The 24,718-nt window shown below is 40.9% G+C and overlaps 1 protein-coding gene across 2 annotated transcripts; it reads left to right on the plus strand.

Annotated features, from left to right (window-relative positions):
• The first annotated feature begins 2,078 nt into the window (after positions 1 to 2,078).
• LOC110498214 (NACHT, LRR and PYD domains-containing protein 3) lies at positions 2,079 to 23,236 on the plus strand. 2 transcript variants are annotated; one of them, XM_021574841.2, is made up of 11 exons: positions 2,079 to 3,452; positions 5,173 to 5,225; positions 6,745 to 6,858; positions 12,844 to 12,890; positions 15,714 to 17,502; positions 17,618 to 17,791; positions 19,928 to 20,098; positions 20,270 to 20,440; positions 21,686 to 21,895; positions 21,996 to 22,030; positions 22,318 to 23,236. In XM_021574841.2, exons 1-11 carry the CDS (start codon positions 3,408 to 3,410, stop codon positions 22,881 to 22,883), a joined length of 3,375 nt encoding a protein of 1,124 aa, XP_021430516.2. In that variant the 5' UTR covers positions 2,079 to 3,407; the 3' UTR covers positions 22,884 to 23,236. The 2 variants fall into 2 exon arrangements, with proteins under 2 accessions (XP_021430516.2, XP_021430519.2); XM_021574844.2 differs by lacking the exons at positions 2,079 to 3,452; positions 5,173 to 5,225; positions 12,844 to 12,890.
• The last annotated feature ends 1,482 nt before the right edge of the window (positions 23,237 to 24,718 follow it).

Here is a 24,718-nt window from a genome sequence, read left to right on the forward strand (position 1 = left end):
ATAATTGAAAATTTCAATAAGCATTTTTCTACTGCTGGCCATGCTTTCCACCTGGCTACTCCTACCCCTGTCAACAGCACTGCACCCCCAACAGCAACTCGCCCAAGCCTTCCCCATTTCTCCTTCTCCCAAATCCATTCAGCTGATGTTCTGAAAGAGCTGCAAAATCTGGACCCCTACAAATCAGCCGGGCTAGACAATCTGGACCCTTTCTTTCTAAAATTATCTGCCGAAATTGTTGCCACCCCTATTACTAGCCTGTTCAACCTCTCTTTCGTGTCGTCTGAGATTCCCAAAGATTGGAAAGCAGCTGCGGTCATCCCCCTCTTCAAAGGGGGGGACACTCTTGACCCAAACTGCTACAGACCTATATCTATCCTACCATGCCTTTCTAAGGTCTTCGAAAGCCAAGTCAACAAACAGATTACCGACCATTTTGAATCTCACCATACCTTCTCTGCTATGCAATCTGGTTTCAGAGCTGGTCATGGGTGCACCTCAGCCACGCTCAAGGTCCTAAACGATATCTTAACCGCCATCGATAAGAAACATTACTGTGCAGCCGTATTCATTGATCTGGCCAAGGCTTTCGACTCTGTCAATCACCACATCCTCATCGGCAGACTCAACAGCCTTGGTTTCTCAAATGATTGCCTCGCCTGGTTCACCAACTACTTCTCTGATAGAGTTCAGTGTGTCAAATCGGAGGGTCTGTTGTCCGGACCTCTGGCAGTCTCTATGGGGGTGCCACAGGGTTCAATTCTTGGACCGACTCTCTTCTCTGTATACATCAATGAGGTCGCTCTTGCTGCTGGTGAGTCTCTGATCCACCTCTACGCAGACGACACCATTCTGTATACTTCCGGCCCTTCTTTGGACACTGTGTTAACAACCCTCCAGGCAAGCTTCAATGCCATACAACTCTCCTTCCGTGGCCTCCAATTGCTCTTAAATACAAGTAAAACTAAATGCATGCTCTTCAACCGATCGCTACCTGCACCTACCCGCCTGTCCAACATCACTACTCTGGACGGCTCTGACTTAGAATACGTGGACAACTACAAATACTTAGGTGTCTGGTTAGACTGTAAACTCTCCTTCCAGACCCATATCAAACATCTCCAATCCAAAGTTAAATCTAGAATTGGCTTCCTATTTCGCAACAAAGCATCCTTCACTCATGCTGCCAAACATACCCTTGTAAAACTGACCATCCTACCAATCCTCGACTTTGGCGATGTAATTTACAAAATAGCCTCCAATACCCTACTCAACAAATTGGATGCAGTCTATCACAGTGCAATCCGTTTTGTCACCAAAGCCCCATATACTACCCACCATTGCGACCTGTACGCTCTCGTTGGCTGGCCCTCGCTTCATACTCGTCGCCAAACCCACTGGCTCCATGTCATCTACAAGACCCTGCTAGGTAAAGTCCCCCCTTATCTCAGCTCGCTGGTCACCATAGCATCTCCCACCTGTAGCACACGCTCCAGCAGGTATATCTCTCTAGTCACCCCCAAAACCAATTATTTATTTGGCCGCCTCTCTTTCCAGTTCTCTGCTGCCAATGACTGGAACGAACTACAAAAATCTCTGAAACTGGAAACACTTATCTCCCTCACTAGCTTTAAGCACCAACTGTCAGAGCAGCTCACAGATTACTGCACCTGTACATAGCCCACCTATAATTTAGCCCTATCAACTACCTCTTTCCCAACTGTATTTTATTTATTTATTTATTTTGCTCCTTTGCACCCCATTATTTTTATTTCTACTTTGCACATTCTTCCATTGCAAAACTACCATTGCAGTGTTTTACTTGCTATATTGTATTTACCTTGCCACCAAGGCCTTTTTTGCCTTTACCTCCCTTCTCACCTCATTTGCTCACATTGTATATAGACTTGTTTATACTTTATTATTGACTGTATGTTTGTTTTACTCCATGTGTAACTCTGTGTTGTTGTATCTGTCGAACTGCTTTGCTTTATCTTGGCCAGGTCGCAATTGTAAATGAGAACTTGTTCTCAACTTGCCTACCTGGTTAAATAAAGGTAAAATAAATAAAAATACATAAATTGTCAATTTAGACTACATCTATAAATATGATGGGCCAGTGGTCGCTCAGACCTTCTGGGGGGACTGTGAAACTGTGGATGCCACTGATAGACTTATTTAGAAAAATGTCAAGGACGGAGGTGGACATGACTTTAAAATTGTAACGACATTAACATTTTAAATATGTTCCAAAGACATCGGCAGCTGTTCTAGCGTTAAACAATTGCAGCCATGGTTGCCAATTGGTTGTCAACAGCCTTTTGGCTATTGTAGTCTTTTGACTGTTAACAAACCGGAATCTCTAAAGTTGTCAGAAGTGAGGCATGCAGCATGCAACTAACTGTGCCAGCGCCTGACCTAAAACCAACCCGTGATCTTACCGCATTTGACCACTTCCTGTTTTTTGCTGTTTAACAGGAAACCAGACTTCTAGGAAACCAGTTTAAGCAAAGATTGTCTATTAAATTGACAAGACAGTCAAGTAACCGCTCTAAATATGGAAATACATGTCCTCAGATGGAAGACAGGCAGGAGAAGGCGAGATCAGGTGGGACTATTCTAGCCAATGAGAGGACAGATACGTGTGTGAACAGCAGGCCATGGAGATAGACACTGTATATAGACATAAGAGGACATTTGAAATATATTTAATATATTTTTTACTTTTGTGAGTGTAATGTTCATTTTTGTTTGTATTTCACTGTTGTTTATCAATTTCACTTGCTTTGGCAATGTAAACATGTTTCCCATGCCTATAAAGCCCCTTAAATGGAAAATTGAATTGATAGAGGGCTCATCTTTTTGTATCTGTGCCATTATAGTGTCTGACAATATGGGCAGCGTCATTGAGGCTATCTCCATTTTTAAAGAAGTAAATGTTGTTCTTCTTCATTGGCTGATTGCTCCCAAATCATAGGAAACCCCCACCCACTGTACTGCTTTAAAATGGTGGAAGCCCTCAATGGCAATGTCCATGCTAAAACAGATTATATCCATGACCAGTCCTCTCTCTATGACAACTGGCACAAGATATAGTCTTTTTTTTTTTTTTTAAGTTGCCGAAATGCCACTTGCCTCTACTTATATCAGTGTATTCGTAACAACTCAACCATTACAAAATGTATATTCGATAAAATAAGCCTCACGTAGCAAATTCGCAATACATTTTTCCGTTACCAAATTTGACTGTTACCAAATTCAACACTCTCATTTGACTCCGTACAAAAACTCCTCACTTTGTGCGATTATTTTTGAGGATAGATTTTGGCCGGAGGGAAACCTCTCGCATACCTCTTCCTCTCTGGTTTAAAGCTACCTAGTAACCAGACTGCCATTTTCTGTGTCAAATGCAATGGGGTGGTTCCAAGACCAACAGTAAATACACCAAACCTGTAAGTCTGTTTTTTTAAATCCACATTTTTTACAGTCCCATTATACTATTTTTAATAGTTTATTGATGTTCCTGATTGTTTTCGGTGGCTGCTGTGGTGTATCTGTTCTTGATAATAAGAGGGGAGGGAACCCAGTGTGAGGAATATGTGAACCCTTGTTTGCTTACATTCTGTCCCGCTCTCTTACATCCTGTTTACCCAGTTATCGAAAAAAACACACCCATTTAACCTGAACATCAACAACGTTGCTATGTGATTTGAATCAACACTATTGTGTTTCGTGATCTCAAGCTTTAATATTTTGTGATTCCTCACCAAACCGTGTTTTAGGGACCATCCGCAGTAGAAATCTGACTGCCTAAATTTTCACCCGATTCTACATGTAAAATCTGTGAGCACTCGGTTAGCAAATTATAGCCAACACTGTACTTTGTTCAGAGGTGCTAAGTACTCTCGGCCAGCAAACGCTATTGGTGTGTCTGAACCCTTAGATTTGAGGTTGGTTCAGGGGTTTGTCTCATTAGTTCCATTGCGGCGCATATTCTCGTCTGATATTTATGCAGACAATGTCCTAGTTATCGGCACCCCAAAAGGCTGCATGACTGGGGTTGGTTTTAATCGTGTTCGAATCACTTCTAGATGAACACACGATGGCAACATTCCTGTGTATTCATGGTATGGAGGTAGGAGATATGAAAATGAAAGTAGTCCTGTTTTGTAGTATTGCTATAGGTCTAGCGGGTGTGTAAGAAATATATTAGCTATTTTCACAGCCGGAATTATGAGTGCAATAGCTGTCGGTGGGGTGAAGGAGCTGGGTTTTGATGAATTAGCAAGTTGTATGTGTGAGGAAGGCTTGGCCACTCACTGGCCAATCAATTAGTTCCATGGCTTAATTCTGCATGTGTTGGTCTCAAGTTTTGTAGGTTACTGACAGTCTCTACTTTGTCATCAACTCCAATGCCCGTAATCTAACACCTACCTCAGACCACTCGTAGAAAAGCTAAGTGTGTCGTTTGATGCTTTTTTTGCCCTCCATGCGTCACTTTATACACAGATCTCCACTCAACATAGAATCACATGGTTTATCCATCTCTATGTGACCATGATAACTTCAGAACAAAGTTGACTACAAATACCAAGTTGTAATATATATAATATATATATATATATAATATATAGTTTTCATGAGTGACTTGGTGTATAGAGAGAAGAGGAGAGGGCCGAGCCCTGGTAGACATCAGTAGTGAGGGCCGAGCCCTGGTAGACATCAGTAGTGAGGGCCGAGCCCTGGTAGACCTCAGTATTGAGGGCCGAGCCCTGGTAGACCTCAGTAGTGAGGGCCGAGCCCTGGTAGACCTCAGTAGTGGGGGCCGAGCCCTGGTAGACATCAGTAGTGAGCCGTCTTGAAGCTTGACTGGTTAGTGTAGCTTTTACTACTTGAGAAAAAGTTACAGGGACTCTGTTCAAAAGGTTATCTTAATTTGAACCCTGCATTTGTTTCTGTAGCCCACCAGAGGGGTGTGATTTTTGTAAAGAGGGTGTGCTATCCTCAGTGTATGAAATCTGGATCACCTACTTTCGGAGATACGCTCGCCAATCCAAAATGGGTAGATTTTGGGAAGTGTGTTGCTAAATATCTGCGCTATGCTCAGGAAAATGAGAAAATGCCCCAAAAGGTCTTCCAGTGACATCTTTCTTTTTCCTTTCACCTCACCAGAGGAGCAAGATGGAGAGGAAGAGAGAATGTGGTTGTGGCCATAGATCTCCACTGTAAGTTTGGGTGTGTGTGTGTGTGTGTGTGTGTGTGTGTGTGTGTGTGTGTGTGTGTGTGTGAGAAATCAACAAACATAATCTTGGTCAGACTTTTGGCAAGTCAAGATGATGAAAAATACCATAACACATAATCTGCTCTACTGTGTCAATCTCCAAAACTAAATATATATCTTTTTGTTATGTTAAGGAATGGATCATGAATTGTCTACTCGTATCTGATAATCATTTCAAGTAGCATGCAGACACAATATCAGTCCGATTTATTAAAGGTACACTATGCAGAAATCACTCATTTGCTTGTTGCAAATGTTGACAAAACAAGCAATTGTAGTCTAGGTAATCATTGTACCATCTAAACCACTTTTGAATATATTTTCTATAACCAAAAATATAGTATTTTCAGCTGATTGAAGCTGGTGTACAAAACCGAAAGTATAAGATACAAAGAAAACTAAATTTAACTTAACAGGAAGCATAAAAAATAGAGCAGATAAAACAGATCTACCACTTCTTAGACTTGCTTTCAATAATGTTTTATTTAATAATTATTAAACAAGGCAAGTCAGTTAAAGAACGAATGAATAAGAATGACAGATCTACTGTATAATAGTAATAAAAATGTATTTTTGAATTTGGTCACCCAAAAAAGTGGATGTATTACAGCTTTAATTAAACAGAAATGTAACTTTAAATGAAACTCACATGGCCAGATCAGCTAAATTACGAAACGGTGATACATCAGACTTCTTGCACACTGCCGTTTCTGTGCTGAAATCCATGCTTGTTTCTAAATGTGTGTGTTTTAATATAATAACAGCCGGGCCACTATCAGTATGATCATTAAATCAGGGCTAAAGCTATTTATTGTGTCGTGGTGTTGTGGTTAGGGGCAAGGAGACATGTTGGTGGTAGGAATGTTGTTTAAAAAAAAAAATGCACATCAATGTCCCTTTTCATTATATTATTCATTACATTGTACTTATTCATTCAAATATATTAACAAAAAATGCATGTTGCATGCTGAAGTGTAGAACTAAATGACTAAATAAATTACACTCCAAAATCACACATTCAGAAGTTTTCAGACCGCTGATGTACAAAACTCAGGTCTCAAAATGTGCAGGTTGTCATGAATCTTGCCCTGGTGGCCATGCTGCAGAGTGGTCACTAGCTGGCACATACAATCTGATTTTAAACCTTACCCTAACCTTAACCACACTGCTAACCCTAATGCTTAACCCTAACTTAAAATTTACGATGTAGCCAATTTTGACATTGCAGCTGGCCCATTTAGCGTAAAAAAAATCGCTCAGTTTTGCCTCCAGGACAAGATTCATGACCATAAATATCAACCACAACATTGCAGAATGTGCTTTTGTAGTGTAATGTGCCTTTTAACTTGAAGTGTCATTCCTCCAATTGCAATTCGACATAGCACAAAACAGAATCCAGATGGAAAATGTCTCCACTGTGTCAACTTCAAATAGAATGAACCTAGTGTCTTTGTTTTTATCAGGGTCCATCAGGAGAGACCCGGCTCACCTGTACCCAGCTGTGTATCTATGAAGAGTGAAAATTCTATATATCTGCCAATCGACTTCAGTGGTGGAGACTTTACCCATGAACCAAGGTACAGTAAAACAATATATATGACTATATATTTGCAATGAATGAATTATACAAAAAATCGAAGTCACATAGTCAGATTTTTTCAGTCATCCGTTGTACGAAAACAGCAGTGGTGGAAAAAAGTACCCAGTTGTTATACTTGAGTATAAGTAAAGATACCATAATAGAAGATGACTCAAGTGAGTCTCCTAGTAAAATAACAGTTGAGAAAAATTTTAAAGTATTTGGTTTTAAATATACTTAAGTATCATCAAATCAAATCAATTTATTTATATAGCCTTTCGTACATCAGCTGATAAGCCCTTCGTACATCATAAGTAAATGTAATTGCTAAAATATACTTGAGCATCAAAAGTAAAAAATAATTTCAAATTCCTTACATGAAGCAAACCAGACTTCACTATTTTCTTGTTTTCTTTTTAGCCAGGGGGCACACTCCAACACTCAGACATCTTTTCAAATGAAGCATGTGTGTTTAGTGAGTCCACCAGATCAGAGGCAGTAGGGGTGACCAGGGATGTTCTCTGTTTAGTGAGTCCTCCAGATAAGAGGCAGTAGGGATGACCAGGGATGTTCTCTGTTTAGTGAGTCCACCAGATCAGAGGCAGTAGGGGTGACCAGGGATGTTCTCTGTTTAGTGAGTCCACCAGATCAGAGGCAGTAGGGGTGACCAGGGATGTTCTCTGTTTAGTGAGTCCACCAGATCAGAGGCAGTAGGGATGACCAGGGATGTTCTCTGTTTAGTGAGTCCACCAGATCAGAGGCAGGAGGGATGACCAGGGATGTAATCTGTTTAGTGAGTCCACCAGATCAGAGGCAGTAGGGATGACAGGGATGTTCTATTGATAAGTGTATGAATTAGACCAATTTCCTTTCCTGCTAAGCGTTCAAAATGTAACGAGGACTTTTGGGCGCCAGGTAAAAAAGTATATCATTTTCTATAGGAATGTGGTGAAGGTAAAGTAAAAGTTGTCTAAAATATGAATAGTAAAGTACAGACACCCCCAAAAAACATCTTGAGATGTACTTCAAAGTATTTTTTGCTTAAGTACTTTACACCACTGCAAAACAAATGGACTCAACTTGACATAGACTCTGAAAACCAGACCGCTGGGAACAAACTGGTTCTATCAACGTTGTTTCAATCTAATTTGTTGACGTATTGTGACATGGCATCTACGTGGAAAATATATTGGATTTGAAAAAAGTAATCACCTGTTGTTTTGAGGGTGAAATTTCAACCACAGGATTATGTCATCAGGGTAACCACATTTCAACATAGACAAAACCTTACATAAAATATGTTGAATGTATACCTTTAAAACAACGTCAGATTTTCAACGTTATATCTACAATCAGAAGAAAAAAAACAGTAGGTTGGGCTACACCTCCTAGGGGAGAATTGATCTATAGCTACGGTTTGGGCTCCTACCCAAGGCTTTAACCATTCCCAGCCCTGCTTAGCTATGATATTTGTCCCTGATCAATACCGACGTGATATCGTGAGAATGATTGTTGAGAGATCTCCACTTAAAAACAAAATCGATTCACTGTTGTCTATAGAATTAATCTCAAAGGGTAGGTTTAACAGAGCAAATGAAATATGACCATGCTTTATCAATCATCAATGATGCTATTTAGGACAATATTGCATTTGCAAAGCCATCAACAGCAATTGTTTAAATTCAACCCAGAATTCAACAGCAAAAATTGTCAATAGCATAAGCCTTGGGTTTCAAGGTCTGGTTGATTTTAAAATTCAATGATATTTAGTGATATTGAATTGTGTTTGATTGTGAATGCAACCAAATATCAACATTTGAAGGAGATGTATCTTCTGCTTGGATAGTTCCATCTGTACCACTGACTTAGTCTGGCTTTAATGTCAGTTTTTCTACAAATTGATATGTTGCATTCACTTCTCCATTGCAACCAAAAATCGAAGATAAAGAATAGGATTAAATCAAATCAAATTTGTATTTTAAAGTGCTTAAAAACAGTTATTTGATTTAGTCCTATTCTATAACATAGATTTTTGGTAAAGAGGGAGATGTGAATCCAACATATACATTATTAATTTGTAGACAAACTGAAATTAAAGCCAGACTAACAAACCGGAATTAAAGCCAGACTAACAAACCGGAATGAAAACCAGACTAACAAACTGGAATGAAAGCCAGACTAACAAACTGGAATGAAAGCCAGACTAACAAACTGGGATTAAAGCCAGACTAACAAACTGGGATTAAAGACAGACTAACAAACTGGAATTAAAGCCAGACTAACAAACTGGAATTAAAGCCAGACTAACAAACTGGAATTAAAGCCAGAGTAAATTAGTGTCTCAGATCCAAGCAGAAGATAAATCTCCTCCAAATGTTGATATTTGTTTGCGTTGTCAACCAAACACAATTTCATATTTATTTTGTAAGACAGTAAATAGCCTAAAATTAAGGCTGTTTTACAAACTAATGTAACATTCAACCTTAAAATGAGTAACACATCCATGGCCACATTTTGAGGTTACTGTAACTATAAACGTCTTCTTATGTAATCATATAAAGTGTGCATGTACAAGACAGCATGCAAGGTTCGCCGCAGGTCAGTGTAGATCTTCACATTGCTGTAATAATCTGTCAGAATCTCAAACGCCATTGATCACCATGCAGTCCAGGTTGTTTGGTTCTGCTATTAGACGAAGCACAGTGATACATTAATCTGATGTAGAAATAAACAAAATATCTGACATTGACTTCTCACTGTGATTTTAAATGGTTGAAAGCGCAGAGATAAAAATGTGGGTGACAATTAAACCAAAAATCTGACATTGTTCGTGCATTGGAATATGGTTGTGTTTTTAGATGGTTGAAAGCAAGGTGATAACACATTGGAAATTCAACTAACATTTTGTGTGGGTGATTATAGCTTGTAATGTCATTGATCAATGTCTCAACTAAATATTACTCAACTATCCACATTAACATGATGTAGGTTACCCAGTGGGAGGACTGGGTTCAATTTGAGTTGAAGGCAGTCAATTCAGGAAGTAACAATTCAACATTAGAAAAAAGCCTATATATTTTCAATGACTGAGGAATAGAATCTATTTATGTACATTTTTTTTAAAAACTTTATTTAATTAAATAAAAATCACTTCCTGAATTGACTGCTTACAAGTTGAATTGACCCCAACCCGGCTGGAAACATCTGACAATGTGATTTTTCGAGAGAAATGTTCCTCTACAGTAAAGTGGTATTCCTTAAATCGCAGTTTAACATACCACAAAACAGCATCCAGATTAAAAAACGATGTTTTTCCATGTATGAATATGTTATCCCATGTGTTTCCATGGGCTAATAGCATTAAGGCCAAATCCAATGTTTCAACAACAACAAAAATCTCACCAGTCTACAGACAATGCCACATAATGACAAATCAAAAACAGTTTTCTTGAAATTGTTGCTAATATATTAAAAATTAAAAACACAAATACCTTATTTAGATAAGTATTCAGACCCTTTGCTATTAGACTTGATATTGAGCTCAGGTGCATCCTGTTTCCATTGATTATCCTACAACTTGATTGGAATCCACCTGTGGTGAATTCAATTGATTTGACATGATTTGGAAAGGCACGCACCTGTCTATATAACGTCCCACAGCTGACAGTGCATGTCAGAACAAAAACCAAGCCATGAGGTCAAAGGAATTGTCCGTAGAGCTCCGAGACAGGATTTTGTCAAGGCACAGATCTGGGGAAGGGTACCAAAAAATGTCTGCAGCATTGAAGGTCCCCAAGAACACGGTGGCCTCCATCAGTTTAGAACCACCAAGACTCTTCCTATGGCTGGCCGCCTGGCCAAACTGAGCAATTGCGGGAGAAGGGCCTTGGTCAGGGAGGTGACCAAGAACCCGATGGTCACTCTGACAGAGCTCCAGAGTTTATCTGTGGAGATGGGAGAACCTTCCAGAAGGACAACCATCTCTGCAGCATCTGCAACACTGGGAGACTAGTCAGATTGAGGGGAAGATAAACGGAGCAAAGTACAGAGAGAACCTTGATGAAAACGCTCGTGACCTCAGACTGGAACGAAGGTTCAACTTCCAACAGGTCAATGACCCTAAGCACACAGCCAAGACAATGTAGGAGTGGCTTCGGGACAAGTCTCTGAATGTCCTTGAGTGGCCCAGCCAGAGCCCGGTCTTGAACCCGGTCAAACATCTCTGGAGAGACCTGAAAATAGCTGTGCAGCTACTCTCCCCATCCAGCCTGACAGAGCTTGAGAGGATCTGTAGAGAAGAATGGGAGAAACTCCCCAAATACAGGTGTGCCAAGCTTGTAGCATCATACCAAAGAAGACTTGAGGCTGTAATCCCTGCCAAAGATGCTTCAACAAATTTCTGAGTAAAAAGTCTGAATACCCACGTAAATGTGATATGTCAGTTTTTTTTTTTTTTTTGGCTAAAATTTCAAAAAATCTGTTTTTGCTTTGTCATTATGGGGTACAATTTAGAATCAGTCTGTAATGTAACAAAATGTGGAAAAAGTCAAGGAGTCTGAATCTTTTCTGAATGCACTGTACAAGGGTTCTAAAATTCAAAATCAAATAGCTACATAAATGATTCATGGTATGACCATCATAAAACAATTCTTAGCATTCTCAAGTATTTAAGGAAAGCAAATTGGCTTGCCCCAGAAGTGTAGAGTTCCAGTGACAAGAGGATTTTGAGATATCTATCTATTTCTGATGCTAGAAAGTGAATAAAAGTATATTGTATAGATCAATAAAAATAAAGAAGGCTAACTTAAAAAAAAAAAAACATCTTTACAAGTACAGTATTTATTTGTTATTTTACCAGGAAGTTGACTGAGAACACATTCTCATTTGCAGCAACGATCTGGGGAATAGTTACAGGGGAGAGGAATGAGCCAATTGTAAACTGGGGATTATTAGGTGACCGTGACGGTTTGAGGGTCAGATTGGGAATTTAGCCAGGACACCGGGGTTAACACCCCTACAATAAGTGCCATGGGATCTTTAATGACCTCAGAGAGTCAGGACACCCGTTTAACATCCCATCCAAAAGACAGCACCCTACACTGCCCTGGGGCATTTGGGATATTTCTTTAGACCAGAGGAAAGAGTACCTCCTACTGGCTCTCTAACACCATTTCCAGCAGCATCTGGTGTCCCATCCAGGGACTGACCAGGACAAACCCTGCTTAGCTTCAGAAGCAAGCCAGCAGTGGTATGCTGGGTGGTATGCTGTATAATCACTGTTTGTCAGTTTTATGTAATTGGTGTTACCACCTTGAAATTCACTCATTACAAAAATATACGAGCGCCTTGAGCATTTTCTCCAGTGTGCAAATTGTTACCAGGAGAGGGGTCTGTATTAAAGAAAATGATTAGTTAATCACACCCTTTTAGTGTGTTATAAATGTTTGTGTTCTGTTGAAGCTATGCCTTTTCTAAATCCAAAATGTAATTTAGTGTTACTCAATTGAATTAAGTGAAATAACAATTTGAGCAAAATGATTAATCATATAACATTTAGTAAATTATTTTTTAAACATTGATGACCTTAGATTTTAGAATTTGTGGCCTCCATTTCAGAAAATCCTAATTTTCCTAAAATGTCTCATTGGTGTTACCATCGTTGGTGTTACTACTCCTACTGATGGCACAATGTTATCATATTGGTAAAAAAAATATTTGTAGTAATTAAGCTTCTACAAATTGCCATGCCTAAATGCCACCATAATTCAAGAAACACCTACATGTGCAGGGTTGTTCAGTGCACATGAACGGGTATCCTGAACACAGGTCTCACAGCCACTCCATATGTACTGTATAATAGGCCATGGTTGCCTGACATTTTGTTTTCATGATAAGAGTCAAATGAAAACATATTTTTCTAAACAATTGAAAGCAAAACATGTTCTGCAAAAAAATATTCTGAATTGCTTCTTCTTTTTTTCAGAACAATTGGTGACCAAGAGCAGAGGTCAGAGTCAGAGATTCCGAGTGGTCAGTACACTTGTTCACTGATTGGCCAGCTTTAGTCCTTTCTTGGTATCAATTCATAAGGAATGGATCACTATGATTGTTTAAATTAAATCCTTCATAAATGATACATTGTTTTCAAGGGATAGTTCTCTCAAAATAGAGCTTCATGATGTTTTCCAACTTGTCTTGGCTGTAGTCGATCCCCAGGAAAGTTGTTGTGTGTGTTTCGATAACACTTTGCTACGACACAGTGGAGCAGCTAAAAGACCTACTGTTGTCGCGACGCCCCAGTCGACGCCCCAATCATGTAAAGACTTCTTTTTCACACAAATGATGGTGCAGTGAAACATGATGCAATAATTTATTCAGTTAACAGTGTCAGTGTGGAGGACAGCAAATGGTTACTGTAGTCTGATGAGGGCTCCTCTCTTGTATTACTGTAGTCTGATGAGGGCTCCTCTCCTATATTACTGTAGTCTGACGAGGGCTCCTCTCCTACATTACTGTAGTATGACGAGGGCTCCTCTCTTGTATTGCTGTAGTCTGAGGGCTTCTCTCCTACATTACTGTAGTCTGACGAGGGCTCCTCTCCTACATTACTTTAGTCTGATGTCTCCTCTCCTACATCACTGTAGTCTGACGAGGGCTCCTCTCCTACATTACTGTAGTCTGACGAGGGCTCCTCTCTTGTATTACTGTAGTCTGACGAGGGCTCCTCTCTTGTATTACTGTAGTCTGACGAGGGCTCCTCTCTTGTATTACTGTAGTCTGACGAGGGCTCCTCCTACATTACTGTAGTCTGATGTCTCCTCTCCTACATTACTGTAGTCTGACGAGGGCTCCTCCTGTATTACTGTAGTATGACGAGGGCTCCTCTCTTGTATTACTGTAGTCTGATGAGGGCTTCTCTCCTACATTACTGTAGTCTGACGAGGGCTCCTCTCCTACATTACTGTAGTCTGACGAGGGCTCCTCTCTTGTATTACTGTAGTCTGACGAGGGCTCCTCTCTTGTATTACTGTAGTCTGACGAGGGCTCCTCCTGCATTACTGTAGTCTGATGTCTCCTCTCCTACATTACTGTAGTCTGTCTCCTCTCCTACATTACTGTAGTCTGACGAGGGCTCCTCCTGTATTACTGTAGTCTGACGAGGGCTCCTCTCTTGATTTACTGTAGTCTGACGAGGGCTCCTCTTGTATTACTGTAGTCTGATGAGGGCTCCTATCTTGTATTACTGTAGTCTGATGAGGGCTCCTCTCCTACATTACTGTAGTCTGACGAGGGCTCCTCTCTTATATTACTGTAGTCTGACGAGGGCTCCTCTCTTGTATTACTGTAGTCTGACGAGGGCTCCTCTCTTGTATTACTGTAGTCTGACGAGGGCTCCTCTCTTGTATTACTGTAGTCTGACGAGGGCTCCTCTCCTACATTACTGTAGTCTGACGAGGGCTCCTCTCCTACATTACTGTAGTCTGACGAGGGCTCCTCACCTACATTACTGTAGTCTGACGAGGGCTCCTCTCTTGTATTACTGTAGTCTGACGAGGGCTATTCTCTTGTATTACTGTAGTCTGACGAGGGCTCCTCTCTTGTATTACTGTAGTCTGACGAGGGCTCCTCTCCTACATTACTGTAGTCTGATGACGGCTCCTCTCTTGTATTACTGTAGTCTGACGAGGGCTCCTCTCCTACATTACTGTAGTCTGACGAGGGCTCCTCTCCTACATTACTGTAGTCTGACGAGGGCTCCTCTCCTACATTACTGTAGTCTGACGAGGGCTCCTCTCCTACATTACTGTAGTCTGACGAGGGCTCCGCTCTTGTATTACTGTAGTCTGACGAGGGCTCCTCTCCTACATTACTGTAGTCTGACGAGTGCTCCTCTCTTGTATTACTGTAGTCTGACGAGGGCTCCTCTCTTGTATTACTGTAGTCTGACGAGGGCTCCTCTCTTGTATTACTGTAGTCTGACGAGGGCTCCTCTCTTGTATTACTGTAGTCTGACAAGGGCTCCTCTCTTGTATTACTGTAGTCTGACGAGGGCTCCTCACCTACATTACTGTAGTCTGACGAGGGCCCCTCTCCTACATTACTGTATTCTGATGAGGGCTCCTCTCTTGTATTACTGTAGTCTGACGAGGGCTCCTCTCCTATATTTTCTCTCGTCCCGACTCCTGGGTGCTGCTTGACTTTCGCGCTCTACTCTACTGTCACCCAGAATTCTGCAAACTGAAGTGGATTTCTCAAGTATGGAGCATAATATTCTGCTCATATCTGGCCAATGTAGGGATCTGTAATTATGTGAATGTTAGTTTGCGCACAAGCAAATTATCATGTAAAATGTATTTATGCAGTGAACTTGTTTCCGCTCAGATCAGTCATATAGAAAACTTTGATAAATCAGATGTACACTTTTGTGCTCAACCGCCTCTGTGGAAAAAAATGCATATCCAAAAATAGCCAAGGTAAGTGGAGACATCATATGAGATTGTGTTTTGAGTGGAAGATCCCTTTAATTACCCTCTATACTGCTAGAGCTAACAAATCAAAATGAGGAGTTATCATCCTTCATATCAGTGTTTCTAATGTTGAGAGTCCTTAGGACTGCATGTCATTCCTCCTAATACATTTCTTTGACCAGTGATGCTGAAAATGATACATGTAATGTAACTGTGAAACGAATGGTTTCAGGATTATGGAAAATGTATTTGTAATTTGCATTCTTAAAACATTGAGCTGTACACTACACTTTTTAGTAATTATCAGGGTACATTGGGATATCTGTCAAACTACATCTGTAAAGTTAAGGATTTTGCTATTTATAATACTTGTTTCATCAAATAGATGAACTTCATCTGGTGTACCAACTCAAATCTACCCTGAAGAAGAGACATGAATGCATATTTGAGGGAATAGCTAAACAAGGCCACTCAACACTTCTCAATAAGATCTACACAGAGCTCTACATCACAGAGGGTGGAAGCGGAGATGTCAATAACGAACATGAGGTGAGACAGATTGAAACAGCTTCCAGGAAATCAGCAGCACAAGGGACAAAAATCAAATGTAACGACATCTTTAAACCCTCACCTGGACAAGACAAACCTATCAAAACTGTGCTGACAAAGGGAGTTGCTGGCATTGGAAAAACTGTCTCTGTGCAGAAGTTCATTCTGGACTGGGCTGAAGGAAAAGCTAATCATGATGTCCAATTCATATTTCCACTTCCTTTTCGGGAGCTGAATTTGATGAAAAATAAAAAAATCTGTTTGAATGAACTTATAGATCACTATTTCATTGAGATTAGAGAATCTGGAATCTCCAACTTTGACAGCTACAAAGTTATGTTTGTTCTTGATGGTCTGGATGAGTTTCGACTTCCTCTAGACTTCAAGAACAACAAGAGCTGCTGTGATGTCACAGAGTCAACCTCCGTGGATGTGCTGCTAACAAACCTCATCAAGGGGAATCTGCTCCCCTCTGCTCTTGTCTGGATAACATCCCGACCAGCAGCAGCCAATCAGATTCCTCCAGAGTGTGTTGATCAGGTGACAGAGGTACAAGGATTCAACGACCCACAGAAGGAGGAGTACTTCAAGAATAGAATCAGTGATGAGAACCTGGCCTGCAGAATCATCACACACATTAAGTCATCAAGGAGCCTCCACATCATGTGCCACATACCAGTCTTCAGTTGGATTACGGCCACTGTTCTAGAGAGACTGTTGTGTCAGGCAGAGAGTGGAGAGATGCCCAGGAATCAGACTCAAATGTACACACACTTCCTGGTATTTCAGACCAAACAAGGGATTCAGAAGTATCTCGAAGACCATGACCGAGATCCACACTGGGATAAAACGATAATTCTCTCTCTGGGAAAACTGGCCCTCAAACAACTGGAAAAAGGCAATCTGATCTTCTATGAGGAAGACCTAAGGGAGTGTGGCATTGATGTCAGAGAAGCATCAGTGTACTCAGGAGTGTGCACACAGATCTTCAGAGAGGAGTGTGGGCTGTACCAGGAGAATGTGTACTGCTTTGTGCATCTGAGCATCCAGGAGTTTCTTGCTGCTTTATATGTGTTTCTCACATTCAACCAAAGCAGAGAGAATCCACTGGTCAAAAAGAGATCTTCATTCAGGGACCAGGAATCATCAATCGGACACAAATCTACGATCGACTTCTACAACAGTGCAGTAGATAAAGCTTTACAGAGCGAGAATGGACACCTGGATCTGTTCCTCCGCTTTCTTCTGGGCCTTTCACTTGAGTCCAATCAGACTCTCCTACGAGGCCTACTGTCACAAACAGAGAGCAGCTCACTGACAAATGTGGAAACAGTCAAATACATCAACGAGAAGATAAGAGAGAATCCCTCACCAGAGAAATGCATCAATCTGTTCCATTGTCTGAATGAGCTGAATGACCACTATCTAGTGTGGGAGATGCAAAGCTACTTGAACTCAGGAAGTCTCTCAGAAGCCAAATTGTCACTTACAGAGTGGTCAGCTCTGGCCTTTGTGTTGCTGACTTCAGAAGAGGAGCTTGATGTTCTTGACCTAAATAGATTCTCCAGTACAGAGGAATGTCTTCTAAGGCTGCTGCCAGTGGTCAAAGCCTCCAGAACAGCTCTGTAAGTACTTATAACGGTTTCATAACTTGGCTGGGTGCGTTAGACTTAATATTTTGGCAGTTATGTTTGAAAATGTTCATTATGTTGATTCAATTTTAATTGATGTCCTATTCAGGTTGAATAGATGTAAACTCACAGAGAGATGCTGTAAAGAGTTGGCATCAGCTCTCAGCTCAAACTCCTCACAACTGAGACAACTGGACCTGAGTGACAATGACCTGCAAGATTCGGGAGTGGGGCTGCTGTGTGCCGGACTCGGCAATCCACAGTGTAAACTGGAAACACTGAGGTGAGGTTATTTACATTGGCCCTTATCAAATGAAGGTGCACAGATATGGTCATAAAGTGGATTTTCCTACCCAAATATCGCGACGTAAGGGTGTGTGATTATGTTAGTTTCATGTCGCATGCAGGTGAACATTGAACTCTGATTTAACAATCAGATCCGTCAAATACGAAACTTTGATCAATCAGGCACGCACCCTTTGTTGGATCTGAACCACTGCCACTCGTGGATTACGAGTCCTGCGTATCACACTATTGCTTTTTGTCGACTCCGTCACTGATGGCTAACCACCTTCAGATTGATTTCGTTGGTCTATTGAATATATAGAATATTTTCTGCTAAATAATTTTTTTTAAAATCACTCTTCTGCAAGATATACATAAACAATTGAAGTATTTTCTGTGTTAGACTTAAGAGATAGTGTTTGCTTTGTATATGTTGTATTATGTCCTAAATCTAGAAAATCTAGAAAAAAAACATGCCAAAATGCTAACTCAAATCAAATCAAATGTATTTCTATAGCCCTTCTTACATCAGCTGATATCTCAAAGTGCTGTACGGAAACCCAGCCTAAAAACCCCAAACAGCAAGCAATGCAGGTGTAGAAGCACGGTGGCTAGGAAAAACTCCCTAGAAAGGCCAAAACTTAGGAAGAAACCTAGAGAGGAACCAGGCTATGAGGGGGGGCCAGTCCTCTTCTGGCTGTGCCGGGTGGAGATTATAACAGAACATGGCCAAGATGTTAAAATGTTCATAAATGACCAGCATGGTCAAATTATAATAATCACAGTAGTTGTTGAGGGTGCAACAAGTCAGCACCCCAGGAGTAAATGTCAGTTGGCTTTTCATGGCTGATCATTAAGAGTATCTCTACTGCTCCTGCTGTCTCTAGAGAGTTGCAAACAGCAGGTCTGGGACAGGTAGCACGTCCAGTGAACAGGTCACGGTTCCATAGCCGCAGGCAGAACAGTTGAAACTAGAGCAGCAGCACGGCCAGGTGGACTGAGGACAGCAAGGAGTCATTATGCCAGGTAGTCCTGAGGCATGGTCCTAGGGCTCAGGTCCTCCAAGAGAGAGAAAGAAAGAAAGAGAGAATTAGAGAGAGCATACTTAAATTCACACAGGACACAAGATAAGACAGGAGAAGTACTCCAGATATAACAGACTGACCCTAGCCCCCCGACACATAAACTACTGCAGCATAAATACTGGAGGCTGAGACAGGAGGGGTCAGGAGACACTGTGGCCCCATCCGATGATACCCCCGGACAGGGCCAAACAGGCAGGATATAACCCCACCCACTTTGCCAAAGCACAGCCCCCATATCACTAGAGGGATATCTTCAACCACCAACTTACCATCCTGAGACAAGGCCGAGTATAGCCCACAAAGATCTCCGCCACGGCACAAACCAAGGCGAACCCACACAGGAAGACCACGTCAGTGACTCAACCCACTCAAGTGACACACCCCTCCTAGGCACGGCATGGAACAGCACCAGTAAGCCAGTGACTCAGCCCCTGTAATAGGGTTAACCCTGAAGCATTTAATAATACTATAAAACAAAAGAAATATAAGTTCAGAGTTTTTTATTACATATTTGAATCATCTAATGTTAGAAGTAAACAATCAATATTAACAATATTTTAAATATATATTTTGATAGACCAAGGTATCAGCTATCATATAATGGAACAACTTAATTTTGTAGAAAAAAATAAAACACATAAGATGCAAATTACTGGATTCATGTCGACTTTGTCAGACAACATAAAAGGCGTTTTTTAAATTATAGTCCAACAAGTGTTTTAAGGCCTTATGAGAAATGTTGATTGTCCCGTCTTTCAAACAGCAACTTTTTTTCTCAGTCTCATGGCAAAATATGTAAAATAGCACGAGAACAAATGATCTGTTGGCATTTATAAAATAGTACCAAAACTTCCTGTTTCCATTACAGCGGTTATGATGATTTTTTTATACCGTATGACTTTTCTCACATGAAAACTGTGAATGGAAATGTGGTTAATGAGTCTATTGTTATGCCTCTGAAGTGATAATGGCCTGTTACTTTCATGAGTAGAATCTAAGTAGTGGATGATTCTTATCCAATTTGTGCTGTCCATCTTGTTTCATTTTAGGTTGAATAGCTGTAAACTCACAGAGAGATGTTGTGAACAGTTGGCCTCAGTTCTCATCTCAAACTCAAACCTGAGAGAACTGGATCTGAGTGACAATGACCTGCAGGATTCAGGAGTGAAGCTGCTCTCTGCCGGACTGGGCAGTCCAACCTGTAAACTACAGACACTGAGGTCAGTATTACTGGCATCGTTGAAGAGCAGAACCTTGTTGAATTCCTTAATTTATAATATTTATTTGAAAGCTTTTGAAATAAACATAAATTCAGGGAGGTCTGGTGTTACACTGTGCAAATACAGGTGGATTTTGATTCAATTTGTTTTGTCCAACTTGTTTTCTTTTAGGTTGAATAGATGTAAACTCACAGAAAGCTGTTGTGAACAGTTGGCCTCAGTTCTCATCTCAAACTCAAACCTGAGAGAGCTGGATCTGAGTGACAATGACCTGCAGGATTCAGGAGTGGAGCTGCTGTCTGCTGGACTGGGGAGTCTGCAATGTAAACTGGAGACACTGAGGTGAATTATTTAGCAACTTGACTTTACAACCATATATTAACTTTGGCCCTCATTTATTAAATGAACGTGACTGATCATAAAATGGACATTTATCAATATCAACGTGGTCATATGGTGTGTTCGAATTAATCCCACGTCTGCTCTGAGATGTGCGTACAGTAAGTTTTACTGGTGAACAAGTGAATGTCTGTACATGATATATCTTCTCTGCTCTACTGTTCATACAACAGTGGATTCTTCTACCCAAATATGGTGATGTTGGGCATGTCATTATGTTAATTTCAGGCTACATGCACGTGAACCTTCAGGTCAGATTTATGAAGTGAATTCATGTATGATCAAATCAGAGGGCTTGAACTGACTTTTAAAAAAACGTTTTATTTATTTATTAGACATTTTGCAGGATGAAATCTCTTGAGATGCACCATATCATTTTCAAGAGTCCAAATGGAAACAACAAAACAATACTTAGTAACAAGAACAATATGGCACCTACTGTCTAATAATATTAACAATTAAATAATAAATATGGCTGCTACTGTCTAATAATATTAACAATTAGATAATATGGAAACTACTGTCTAATAATATAAAACATTTAATAATAATTATATTGCAACTGTCAAATATATCGTCCTGAATATGAAACCATTTGTTTAGAAAACAAATATCTCTGTAAATAGTTGTCAAGGTGTGGGTGTAGCTGGTGCAATGAAAGTCAGGCTCAGGAGAGCAGAGATGAGTGGACAAGGCAACTTTACTGAGGCAACATCATAAGAATAGAACGCAACCGCGTCTCAAAAACAAATGCCATCAGAATAGGTGAGGCAGCACTAAGTACAAAATAACAAGGTACAGAGTACAGGCTGTCAAAAAGCATGGGTGTAAAATAGAACCCGGCGCAAACCAGCCGGAAGAGTGCCAACCTGACAAACAATTACACACACAGACATGGGGGGAACAGAGGGTTAAATGCACGACATGTAATGAGGGAATGAATACCAGGTGTGTGGGAAAACAAGACAAAACAAATGGAAAATGAAAGGTGGATCGGCGATGGCTAGAAGACCGGTGATGTTGACTGCCGAACGCCGCCTGAACAAGGAGAGGGACTGACTTCGGCGGAAGTCGTGACAATAGTTCCCTCCTGATAACTCTAGTGTTAGTGGCCGCCCCCAATACATTACAATTCCACTTTACATTAGCCACTAGGATGTAGCTTTCATTTTTTAAATTTTGTTTTAGGCTGGACCGATGTAACATCACAAAGAAAAACTTGGAAGAATGTTCCTCAACTCTCAGCTCAAACTCATCCCACCTGAGAGAACTGGACCTGAGTTACAGTCAGCCAGGAGACCCAGGAGATCTAGGAGACCCAGGAGATCTAGGAGACCCAGGAGTAGAGTTGCTCACTGCTGTCCTGGAGGATCCTCAATATCATCTCAAAACAGTCAGGTAAAACAGTTCTGTTTTTTTAATCTGTCAAATGTATATAAATGTACAATATACAATAAGGTTTTCAGAGTCACTTCATGTCCTTGTGCTTTTCTTGCAGTGGCCACGGTGAAGAGTTTTTGCTGTTTCAGAGATGTAAGTTATTTGCTGTTAAATGAAGCTTTTATATCTTGAATAGGGCATATTACTAAGTATCCAAAAAGTATGAAAGAACAGCACACTGGTGAAGGCGGACGGCCAACCATGACAGTCATTTTTCACTGCAGTGTATGAAGGAACAACACATTTTTTTCATGTAGTTTTTATCGGGCTTATTACGGATGAAGTCAGTTGTCCGTCTTCACTAATATTTAGAAGATTGTTCTGGATACTTACAGCGCATTGCATAATGACTTTTCCATACTCTGTTCTTCCTTGTTTAGCCTCAGTAGTTGCATGTGAGCTAACACTGGACCCGAACACAACATACAGACATCTCTCTCTGTCTGAGGACAACAGAAAGGTGACATGGGAGATAGAAGAGCAGCTGTATCCTGATCACCCAGACAGATTTATGGACTGGACACAGGTGCTTTGTAGAGAAGGTCTGACTGGGCGCTGCTACTGGGAGGCGGAGTGGAGCGGGGATGTGGTTGATATAGCAGTAACGTATAAAGAAATCAGCAGGAAAGGAGTGGGGAAAGACTGTGGGTTTGGATTTAATGACAAGTCCTGGAGAATGTTGTGCTCTGATCAGAAGTACACTGCCTTGTACAATAATAAGTGTACTTTCATACCGGTCCCTTGCTCCAACAGAGTAGGAGTGTATCTGGACTGGCCGGCTGGCACTCTGTCCTTCTACAGCATCTCCTCGGACACAGCAACTCTACTGCACACGTTCCAAGCCAAATTCACTAAGCCTCTTTACCCAGGGTTTAGGCTTTGGGTTGGTTCTTCAGTGACCCTGTGCCATGTAGACACCAAAGCCATCAAAGAAACACAGTCATAAGTTTGTCGTGATAAATGTGACGGCCACACATTTGATGTGTTCAGTGAAACATAATACCAATTAGTGGAAAAAATATCAGAATTTGGCTGCCTAACTAAACGCAGCCATTAAAAATCAGTTTACTCATGCAGTTTAAAATTCACTTTGCATAACACACCAAGCTTTAAAAGACGCATGGTTTTAAAATATCCCCAAAATATTTATTAAAAGAGAGAACTTACCCAAGCCTCCCCATTTCTCCTTCACCCAAATCCAGATAGCTGATGTTCTGAAAGAGTTGCAAAATTTGGACCCCTACAAATCAGCTGGGCTAAACAATCTGGACCCTCTCTTACTAAGATTATCTTCTGCAATTGTTGCAACCCCTATTACTAGCCTGTTCAACCTCTCTTTCGTATCCTCTGAGATCCTCAAAAATTGGAAAGCTGCCACGGTCATCCTCCTCTTCAGAGGGGGAGACACTAGACCCAAACTGTTACAGATCTATATCCATCCTGCTCTGTCTTTCTAAGGTCTTCGGAAGGCAAGTTAACAAGCAGATCACCGACCATTTCGAATCCTACCATACCTTCTCCGCTTTGCAATCTGGTTTCCGAGCTGGTCATGGATCCACCTCAGCCATGCTCAAGGTCCTAAACAATATTGTAACCGCCATCGATAAAAGACAATACCGTGCAGGCTTATTCAACCACCCCGCCAAGGCCTTCGACTCTGTCAATCACCACATTCTTATCGGCAGACTCAACAGCCTTGGTTTCTCAAAAGATTGCCTCGCCTGGTTCTCAGACCGAGTTTAGTGTGTCAAATCGGAGGGCCTGTTGTCCGGATCTCTGGTAGTCTCTATGGGGGTGCCTCGGTTCAATTATCGGGCCGACTCTCTTCTCTGTACACATCAATGATGTCGCTCTTGCTGCTGGTGATTCTCTGATCCACCTCTACGCAGACAACACCATTCTGTATACTTCTAGCCCTTCTTTGGACACTGTGCTAACTAACCTCCAGACAAGCTTCAATGTCATATAACTCTCCTTCCGTAGCCTCTATCTTAATTGAAAGTAAAACTAAATGCATGCTCTTCAACCGATCGCTGCCCGTATGTCCAGCATCACTATTCTGGACAGGTCTGACTTAAAATATGTGGACAACTACAAACACCTAGGTGTCTGGCTAGACTAAACTCTCCTTCCAGACTCACATTAAGCATCTCCAATCCAAAATTAAATCTAGAATCGGCTTCCTATTTCGCAACAAAGCATCCTTCACTCATGCTGCCGAACATACCCAGGTGCAGCCGCAAAGCACCATCAGCGACCGTCTTATTCTGTTAAGGTGCTGTGCAGAGAGATTCTTTAATGAATCTATGAGATGGACCATATGTTGATTTATGTACACTAGACTGATTTCTAAGGATGCCAATTTTTGTATTAGTGATCTCATGATGGTAATTGTCTGTTATTGTGGGTTTATTGATTCGATATTTGATGCAACTGGTTCTACTATGTTGTATTGTGGTACCGTATGTATTTATTAATGCTGTTTGATTGATGCTGCTGTTAGCTATGCTATGGTTGTAAGACAACAACCACCCGGGCCACTGCCTGTTCACCCCGCTATCATCCAGAAGGCAAGGTCAGTACATGTGCATCAAAGTTGGGACAGAGGGACTGAAAAATAGCTTCTAAGGCCATCAGACTGTTAAAACAGCCATCAATAACATTGAGTGGCTGCTGCCAACATACTGACTCAAATCTCTAGCCACTTTAATAATTAAACATTGGATGTATCACTAGTCACTTTAAACAATGCCACTTTATATAATGTTTGCATACCCTACA

The sequence above is a fragment of the Oncorhynchus mykiss genome, chromosome 19 (assembly GCF_013265735.2).
Source record: "Oncorhynchus mykiss isolate Arlee chromosome 19, USDA_OmykA_1.1, whole genome shotgun sequence".
Classification (NCBI taxonomy): domain Eukaryota; kingdom Metazoa; phylum Chordata; class Actinopteri; order Salmoniformes; family Salmonidae; genus Oncorhynchus; species Oncorhynchus mykiss.

Bases quoted from the DNA above. Each gene is read 5' to 3' on its own strand.
- LOC110498214 (XM_021574841.2), top strand. From the start codon at position 3,408: ATGCAATGGGGTGGTTCCAAGACCAACAGTAAATACACCAAACCT. The intron at 6,859-12,843 runs GTACAGTAAAAC...TCTTTTTTTCAG, and splicing joins GACTTTACCCATGAACCAAG to AACAATTGGTGACCAAGAGC. The intron at 21,896-21,995 runs GTAAAACAGTTC...CTTTTCTTGCAG, and splicing joins TATCATCTCAAAACAGTCAG to TGGCCACGGTGAAGAGTTTT.